This window comes from Crassostrea angulata, chromosome 6 (assembly GCF_025612915.1).
Source record: "Crassostrea angulata isolate pt1a10 chromosome 6, ASM2561291v2, whole genome shotgun sequence".
Lineage (NCBI taxonomy): Eukaryota > Metazoa > Mollusca > Bivalvia > Ostreida > Ostreidae > Magallana > Magallana angulata.
In genome coordinates, this window is record NC_069116.1 from 55,268,916 (window position 1) to 55,279,250 (window position 10,335).

At 34.4% G+C, this 10,335-nt stretch overlaps 1 protein-coding gene across 2 annotated transcripts in view; it reads left to right on the top strand.

Annotated features, from left to right (window-relative positions):
- The window catches only part of LOC128189674 (deoxynucleoside triphosphate triphosphohydrolase SAMHD1-like), a 33,480-nt gene extending 28,956 nt beyond the window's left edge, over nucleotides 1–4,524 (top strand). For both annotated transcript variants that reach the window (XM_052861374.1, XM_052861375.1), the window contains 3 exons: nucleotides 718–822; nucleotides 939–1,070; nucleotides 1,880–4,524. In XM_052861374.1, the coding sequence (XP_052717334.1) occupies nucleotides 718–822; nucleotides 939–1,070; nucleotides 1,880–2,032 (390 nt within the window). In that variant the 3' untranslated portion in view covers nucleotides 2,033–4,524. The remainder of the gene's footprint in view (nucleotides 1–717; nucleotides 823–938; nucleotides 1,071–1,879) is intronic.
- The last annotated feature ends 5,811 nt before the right edge of the window (nucleotides 4,525–10,335 follow it).

The window sequence follows — 10,335 nt, forward strand, 5'->3', positions numbered from 1 at the left end:
CTTCACTCTTATGTAAACACAATTTGATTGATCTATTTGTTTTCTTTGGTAGAGTTACTTAATCCCAAAGCTCTCTCTCTCTCTCTCTCTCTCTCTCTCTCTCTCTCTCTCTCTCTCTTCAGAAAAGCAAAGAATAAACCAACCAACATCTCTATAATTTTCTGAGATAAGTGAACCAACCCTTTATAAACTTGCATGTGCTTTACTTTTTGTTTAGGCACCATAAATTCTTGTGTATTGCACATTTTTTTCAAGCCAAAATTTAATCAAAAGTGGTAATTGCATATTGTACCTAGGAAAAAAGTATTACCACATCATCTTAGAGTGTGTTTCTGGATACTTTGGAAGAATGACTGCCAATACGGCAGTATAGCATGTTATACGTCGTATAAGTGAACACTAAACTTACTTTGTCAAAAATATGTTTTTAATAATTCTATTTCCATATACATGTATAAGAATATTTATCCACTCAGACCACTGTTCATTACATATTTCTCGCCAGTTTACAATGTTTATTTTTTACATGTACAGTATCTTATTGAACATGTTATGAAAAACGTTAAGTATAATAATGGTTTTTAAACTCACATTTTAACATATGCTTACACATGTATCTTTAATACATGCACGGCATTTAATTCTTGGATATTGTGTACATGTAAGTAAAATATTAGTCTTAATAGTTAATTTAATTTTCACTATGCAAATTTGCAGTTGGTGTTTCTGGATTATGGCATGAAAGACAAGAATCCCATAGACCACGTCCGCTTCTACAACAAGAAGGACCCCACCGCCCCCATCCATGTCAGGAAGGATCAAGTAGGAGGAGGCTATTTTGTTTAACAATTATTCATTTATGTAGTCAACTATGTGTCTTTAGTTACAACAATTCACTCCAACAGTTTGTCTCACTACAGCATTTTGTTGAACACTAGGTGTCTGATCTGCTTCCTGAAAAGTTTGCAGAACAACTGATCCGATTTTACTGTAAGAAAGCAGATGAGGCAAGCCTTCAACAGGCTACTGAGGCCTTCAATAGGTGGTGCCAACAGCATCAGTGCTCTGTGGTAAGGCTTCATTGCAATCTTGCTACACTAACGTTTCATTATTAAGATACAATTTATCCAGATAATTATATGATAGTGTATTGTGCATATTCTATGTCTTAATAGAAGTCAAGATTGGTACATAGTGCAAGAGTCAGAGGTGAATGCCCTATGTATCAAACTGTGACTACTTTTTAGGCATTGTATATCCACATTTACTTAACAATATATCAATATGCTGACTGCTATATACTGATGCGCCATGATAATTAGCTGTGACATTTGTCTTTTGTCTTGTAAAATAAAATAATCTTTGAAAAGCAAGGCATTTGCTGTTTTAAAACGTTTGGCTGTTTATTAATTCAACAAGTCACAATCACTATCCTTTATTAAGCCTCAAATTAAAAAGTGTTTTAATGACTCCGAAAAAAAACCCAGTTTCTTACAAATTGTTTAATCAAATTGTTCAAAAGTTTATTAGAGACTTGCACTGTGAAATTCTTGTCAGTATTGACACTGTTATGGAAAAATATAATTTTCATGTATGTAAATTGGATATCTAAATATTGCTGCATAACTTTCATGTGTGTAGTGGTTTAATAGGTAGCACACTGGAAATTTATTGGTTGTGACATTGTTTCCTGCTTGTGCCAATCTTGCATTTTTTTGTGAAAGTGCTTTGCGTGCACTATTTTGTTACTACATGTAAGCAAAAATGGATGAGTGTTGAATTTATGATGACAAGCTTACAGGATGCATGACAATCTACAATAGAATATTGATTCAGCAGGTGGTAAGGATTTGGTAAATTGAGGTTGATTGTCTTTCAGGGTGATGATAGCCTGATGCCTGACATGACCCCTCTCAAGTCCGACGCCTCGGCAGGCAGCTGCAGTACAACCCCCGAGTCATCTAAAATCCTGGACAGTCAGAACACACCTGGGACTGCCAGTAAATTCAAGTCCCGCCTGAAGTTTGACTAAACCAAAGATGTCCCAAATCAAGCTGCTATGTTTCAGTTCTTGGTAGTTAGGACTATTGTCACTATGAAGTTGAATTAGAGTGATACCTATTATTGTAGGTACAAGTGTACTATAAAAGCAGAAATACTCATTGAGGATTTACCGGGTAATTTCATTTATTCTATTGTATATACTAATCTGTCCAATAAAATTCCCCATAAAAAGTTATGTGATTATAGGTTTGAATTGGGTTTTTTTTTTTATAAAAAAGGAAATTAAATCCCCCATGAAACAAGTTGAGATTACAAATAAATGGAATTTTATCCTTTGAAATTTCTGCTTCTACAGTATGTACATGTTCTTTTGTTTCAAATATTCTGGTTTTGATTTCTGAAATAATAAGTTTTAAAGTTAAATATCGTCTACCTGGTAGTGTTGATGTGTTGCATTGTGTTTCAGACATTCTGTACCAGTTTTAAACATTTTTACCATTGTTCCAGGGCAATAGTGCCCCTGTCTTCATTGTTTTATGTTCTGGTTGGTAATTTGAGTATTACTTGTGTGTTTTCCTTTTTAGCAGATTTTTTTGTTTATTTTATCCAATTTTACTATTGGTTATATACAAATAACAGACAAACTTATTTTCCATGCAAATGTGTTTAAATGAAATCCAATTTACAGTATTTTTTATATACATAGAATCCATTTTCTATCCCAGTGATTTATGTTGTACTCGATCAGTATATCGAATCAATACTCTTGCAAAAAAAAATTCCATCGATTTCATTTGCTTTTAGTATAGTTTTTTAAAACAGCACTTGTATTGTTTCCCATATCATGTGCAAGAAACATAACATGATTATATATACCGTTAGTCACTTTAAGTATAGGTAGATAAGGCATTAGTTTCCCTTACCCCACATAGATTTTAATTTAATCTTAAGTAAGGCACATTTGAAATTTTTCTTATAAAAAACATCCTGTATTTGATCCTGTATGTTTAGTCAGATACCATATCATCTTTATCAGTGACTGTGCAATACCACTATTACATATGTAGTATATACCTCCATTTTCAGTTGAATTTTACAAATTAAAAGGCCACTATTTAACATCAATCAGTTCACTTCTTTTGATGAAGTTGTCTTTTTGCCCATTTTAGATAATCATTTACACTGGTTAAGTCTTTTTTCATGTCCTCTTAAATCACTGCTTCAAATTTCTACTGAAACCACTGCCATAGCTATTTCGTATCAATGTATTTTCTTTTGCACTGACATGCTAGTACACATGTTGTTCAGAACCACTGCCATGGTACAACCACCAACCATTCTGATCCATTGTATAAATTAACTTGACCGCTGCATCACATTCTAAATCACCTATATATGAAAAATCAACAACATACATATATATATTATATGCATTGAGGACTTTTTGTCTTATGGTGAAGCTTTATAACCTTCCCTCGCCCGGATTGAATAACTTCCTCAACTTTTACAATTCCTTCCATTTAACTGGGACCACGATTGTAAATCACTGTTGTGCAATCATGATAAGCTGACTTGTGTCATGGCCTTGTTATTTTATTTTGCCATGGTTTAGTGATTTGATGACTGAGGTTGTCTCGTAGCCTACTCTTTTACATGTAACTACCCTAAAGCCCAAAAGCCAAATTCTTTGTCCCATTTCTCTACATGTGCCAATGTATCTGGATTTTATTCTATTTTCTTCTGCATGATTAGCCTACCTGTGTGTTGTACTTTTTTCGCTGATTTATCTGCTTTTAACTTTAAACTTTTATCCTTGCTGTGTTATTTTTAACCATTAGTTATTATTTAAAGCTATTTATAGCCTCTTGTGCTATTTTATTTACATTTATTATGTACAAGTTATGAAATATTGTCGTATTGTAATTTGCATGTTTTTCACATGTATGGTCTGTATCCATATATACCAACAAGTAAGCTTTTGTTACAGGATGTTGTAATTGGTTTAAATTACCACCACACTGTTGTGTTTGTAGATTTTAATCACAGTTTTATACTGCTCAATCGATTCCGTACCTGTATTTCACAACTCTGTTATTTATAAAGCTCCCCTTTGTAGTTGAGGTCATGTGACAAAGTCACGTGACTGTGTGAGTTTTTAAGGATTTAATGTCTCTACGCTTTACTCTCTACCGTCCCTCGCGATTCTAGTCTTCATGTACATGAACTGTACCTATAACGTGCTCCTAACCCTAACCCTTATCAGACTTTACCTCTAGATAGAGGAAATATAGAAATGTAGAGTAGTCCTACCGGAATATTATACTCGGAAATTCTCATAAGACGGCTTAAAATGTACATGTATCTTTTATAAAAATATATGTTATGCATGAAAGCCAAAATATCATATGACTGGTAAATTTCTACTTATGTATTGCTTAAAGAAAATCAAACTAAGATGACTGTTCCATCGTTATGTACCACTGTATCTGATGTCACGTGAATAAAGTGGGTGTTATCTTACTCTGACTTGCGATATTGCTTCGGTTACATGGTTACCTATTTGCTGTTATAAAGACGGCTAGATCTATTGGTTGTTTATAAATGCGATAAAGAATCTGGGGGAATAAGCCGTTGCAAATGCCCACGACCTTCTCATACCTCTAATAAGAAGTAATAAACGTACGAGTTAACTGGGCATTTAAACAGTGGACAGTATTGTCCAAATGAAAATGTCCAAAAAGGCGTAACTGCTTAAATTTTATAGTATTTACATAAACTTTAAACTGGCAAATTTGAAATGACAATCACGTACTCATTTAAAGAATTTAAATAAAAAAGGTTGATTACTTTCTAAAAATATTTTATTTACTAATTTACCTCAGTCATCATATAAAACCCCTAATGCAGGGGAGTCGACAAAGAGTATGGAGGAGTCGATTCCACCATTTGTAGTAGTTGATTTATTCCGCTTCGGAAACAGAAGGAATTTAGGTAACACCTTTTGTAGGTATTTAAAACAAGTTTTCCCCCCAAAAAATAAGTGGCGTCGGAATCAAATTGAAATGGGCGGGGGTAGATTTGTTCAAAATATTGACAAGCTAAAAAGGGTCTTTGGTATGTATAAATTTGCAAAAAAAAGTTAGCGCCCCCCCCCCCCCCTTAAATGGCTAAGTCCAGTTGTTTGCGTAATGCTGATAACAATACCATCAGCTATATTGTACACTCTAAACAAGCGAATCGGTGGTGTAGTGGTAAGCGAGGAGTTCCTTTGAACAAATGTCACTGCAAGAACGGGTGTTCGAATCGTACGCGTTTTGGGTTTTTTTGTTTATCTTTTTGTTTACATTGTTAAAATGTAATTTTCTTTTTATACTTAATAATATACATTGTTAAAATGTATTTTTCTTTTCTTTTCTTAATAATTAAAAATTTGCTAACAATAACTTGAAATTATTTGATATGCGTTTCTACTACTTTTATAAAATATGAAATGTATGTTATTCTCTTTAAGATTGCACGATTTCATATTGTAAACAGATACTAGTAGTTGTTGTGCATGCAAGAAACTATTAAATGGCAAGAATTTTGATAAAAGGTTCCATCTCTGAATCCTTGAGAGTCTTGTTAACACAACAGGGACATACGCTGGACAAAAGCATGTAGTTGTGCTCAAAATGCAGAATACAAGCTAAGTCAAACGTACAGTGTGCGCCTAATGAAAATTCAACGATTAACTAGGCATGTATTTCACTTCCAATTGTATCGGCAGGAAAATCACATTACAAATGCGTGTTTTGTTGTGAAAGAAAAAGCATATTAGTTGTACCAGAAGACGCATAGACCACTCGGACCAATGACCTACACAAAGTATGACCAGTGACGAATAACAAGTCCCCTTGCTATACGTTAGTGGTTTGACTACCGATGTCTTCCGGGTGGTATATATCATGGGGGTCGGAACTATGCACCAACTAACGCGCGTGATTCAATTTGTCTGCTCACCTGACGGCAGTTATTGACACGACGACGTCAAAAATAAATCATTCAATGCTATAGTATTCTTCCGATTTCTCGGTATTAAAGACCAAAAATTCGAGTCTATTATATTAATATAGTAGACAAGTAGTATAGATAGAAGATGGAGTCGCTTCCCATTAAAATAAGTATCGGCTTTATACTAGTAGACAGTCTTGTATGTCGCTTCTGTGTTGTATTTTAGTATATATCGTTTAGTTTAATAAAGAATAGCTCACATCTCGACAGATTGTAAAATGTGTTGTATTTATATCAAGTTTTATTAAAAGGGGGGGGGGGGGGTTGTCATGGACGCTAAGGTAATACATTCGAGGTGTTTTACCGAGCTTGCTTTCTGGAAAGGCCCGAGAAGCTGCGATTAGCGGGTTATGAAGGTATAGTCTGTCCCAAGATATTTTTGCCGCATATTTTGTTAAATTATTCAATATTTATCAATACCTCTTGGTTCAGACGATGTTCATTCAATAGTATGAAAAAATCCCAAGATTTCCCCTTTGAAACGCCCCCTCTAGCTTGTCGGGTATCAGTACACGGCTAAAAATAAAAAGTCTACGAGGTTTTTCCATTGCCAAGGAGAAGAAGACGCCCGGATGATAACGTTGAAAAGTTGCGCGAGGGGTCCCGAGTACTTCCGAATGGAGAAAAGATGTCAACATTCCCCATTATAAATCTCCGTAGGAAATCTGTTTTCGTTCCTGTGAATTTTTACGAGGGAAAAATGATAATGTGTGAATGAAGTTAACTTGGGAATTTTCCCTTTCATCGATTTTAATTGCACTTCAGTCACAGGTATGTGTATTTTTATTAAAAATCGTTCAAATATGCAGCATAAATATCTTGGGACAGACTATTTTTATAGTGATCATTGCAGAAAAAAATTACATAACCCGAAAACGTTATCTACATGTACCAAGTATTATTCCGTTAACGGTAAAAGTTATCATATACTTTTAAATAATACATGTAGGTTTCGATTCGATTAGCTGAAAAAAGCGAAAGTAGACCATGCATTTATTTCAAGAAACGGTGACACTGTGGGCGCGCTTGATTTTACCAAAAGGTGTACACCGTGTACACTTTTGTAAATCAAGTGCAGTGGTGTAGCGTTTAGATGTACACCGGGTGTACACTTTTCTACACCGAGTCAGGGGCATGTGTTGTTGGGTGTAGCACTGAAACCAATAGGACGGTCGAATGTTATGACGGAAACTTGGAAAATGATTATAAGTAATGTAATGGATTAGAAGTCGCATAAAAGTTGTCGTTTTTATGAGAGCAATTAAATTTGAAATGTGTGTTTATTTTATTGCATTTATATCACAAAAAACCTATTAATTGTCACAGAACAGCAGATTCTTTGTTAAAACTGCACCCTTTTCCGTCATATTCATTCTTAACTTCCCTACAGCATGTACACTACACCATTGAAGTAGATTTGATATACAATGCAAAATTTTTACACCGGTGTATACCGGTGTACACCAAGTTAAGCTTAATCAAGCGCGCCCTGTGATAACAAGAGGCCCAGGGGCCACATCGCTCACCTGAACAACAATTGCCTTAATTCTGATCAAATTAGCATTACAGTTTCAAAATATCTTGACAACTAAGTACAGTAGATCTTTCTAAAAAAAAAAAAATTGAAAATCTGCCAATTTTTATCAACCTCTTTCTTTTGGTAAATACCAAGCCCCTTTTGTTGTTGTACCTGTAAGAAGATTTTTCTCTATTCCTATATACCCCCCCCCCCCCCATTTTGTGGCCCCACTTTTCTCTAGGGTATCATGGTTTCATCAAACTTATATCTGCATAACCTGTGCTTTCACACTAAGTACTGAGTTTTGGACAGAAAAACTTTCCCAGAATATTTTTAAAGATTTTCTCTTTATATTCCTATGTAAAAATTCTAACTGCCATCACGGACCCGCCCTACCACTAGGGACTGTGATTTTAAATATTCAATACCCGAGGATGCCTCTACACAAGTTAAAGCTTTTCTGGCCAAATGGTCTTTAAAAAGATTTTTAAAGATTTTCTCTATATATTCCTATGTAAAAATTCACCCCCCACTGTGGCCTCACCATAACACTGGACTATTATTTTAAAAAAACTTGAATCTATACAATTTGGAAATGCTTCCACTCAGATTTGGGCTTTCCATTTTTACTAGAATGATTTCATTCTGGGCCAACATAATCAACAGCAGTGAAAACAAGTTAAGCAAAATCATATATATGTATGTACGTATTCTATTTGATAAGGGACAAACATTAAATCCATGGCTATGCTCTTTAAAAAAATGTTTTAGATAAATGTGGGCTTTCAAATTTATGGTGTGATCATGAATCGTACCATTATAACTCCAGTTGGATTAAGACAACTATAAACCAAAGGTTAAGAGATCAATTTTTACAAAAATGGCATAACGATATTCAGGAATCGACTAAGGGTGTTAAATATAGAATTTATAAAACAAATTTTGAATGTGAACGCTACTTACTCTTGTTACCCAGTAAATTAAGAAAAATATTAGTTAAGTTTAGAACTACAAATCATCATCTTCCGGTTGAAATAAGAAGGTGGGGTATTGTTGAAAGAAGTAAACGTTATTGTAATTTGTGTAATTGTAACAACATTGGTGATGAATTTCATGTTATATTAGATTGCAAGGCATTAAGTAAATTACGAAGTCAGTTTTTAGATACATATTACTGTTCTTCTCCTAACACTAAAAAGTTTTATGAAATCATGTCTTCAGTCGATTATATCACATTAAGACAAGAGAAAAGCTGTCAATGTGACAGCAAACCGGGTTTTCTTTTATGTGAACTGTATCCATAATCCTATCAACACGTATCCAGTGAAATGGAGTACTCTATATGCAACATTTTCAAAAGCTAGATTTTTTTCATAAATTATTGGAAATTAAAATCCTAGCAATATGCACACCTCTGATATATGTACAATTGATCTGCAAAAGAACAACTTCCTATCTTGAGAACTGTAGGAGGAGTTATCCGTACAATGAGGGTACCCTATATGCAATATTTTGCCAAAAAATGACTAAGTTCAAAAGCTGGTATTTTTTTCATAAATTATCAGAAATCAAAATCCTAGCAATATGCACACCTCTGATATATGAACAATTGATCTGCAAAAGAACAACTTCCTATCTTAAAAACTGTAGGAGGAGTTATCCGTACAATGAGGGTACCCTATATGCAATATTTTGCCAAAAAATGACTAAGTTCAAAAGCTGGTATTTTTTTCATAAATTATCAGAAATCAAAATCCTAGCAATATGCACACCTCTGATATATGAACAATTGATCTGCAAAAGAACAACTTCCTATCTTGAGAACTGTAGGAGGAGTTATCCGTACAATGAGGGTACCCTATATGCAATATTTTGCCAAAAAATGACTAAGTTCAAAAGCTGGTATTTTTTTCATAAATTATCAGAAATCAAAATCCTAGCAATATGCACACCTCTGATATATCTGCAAAAGAACAACTTCCTATCTTGAAAACTGTAGGAGGAGTTATCCGTACAATGAGGGTACCCTACATGCAATATTTTGCCAAAAAATGACTAAGTTCAAAACCTGGTATTTTTTCGATAAATTATCGGAAATCAAAATCCTTGCAATATGCACACCTCTGATATATGTACAATTGATCTGCAAAAGAACAACTTCCTATCTTGAAAACTGTAGGAGGAGTTATCCGTACAATGAGGGTACCCTTTTGGCAGCCGCCCGCCCGCCCGCCCGCCATTTTCACCATTTTAATAACCGGATTTTTCCGTTGGAAAACCCGGTTAAAAACTGTGTTTCTTTATTTCAAAAATTAATCATACTGTTCGTTCACCCCACTTACTTTCTTGAACTTTACAACTATATTGTATATATGTAAATATGTTTGTTCTTCTTATGTACCTCTTGTACCATTATATGGTGTTGAGTGAAAATAAACTGAACTGAACTGAACTGAACCTGGCCTTATAGTTTTGAGAAGAAGATTTTTTTAAAGATTTTCTCTATGTATAAAAATGTATCCCCCATTGTGGCCCCGCCCTACCCCCAGGGACCATAATTTGAACAAACTTGAATCTTCATTATCTGAGGATGGTTACCCGCCAATTTGAGCTTTCTTGGTCAAATAGTTTTTGAGAAGAAGATTTTTAAAGATTTTCTCTATATATTCCTATGTAAAACTTGATCCCCCAATTGTGGCCCCACCCTACCCCCAGGGACCATGATTTGAACAAACTTGAATCTAAACTACCTGAGGATG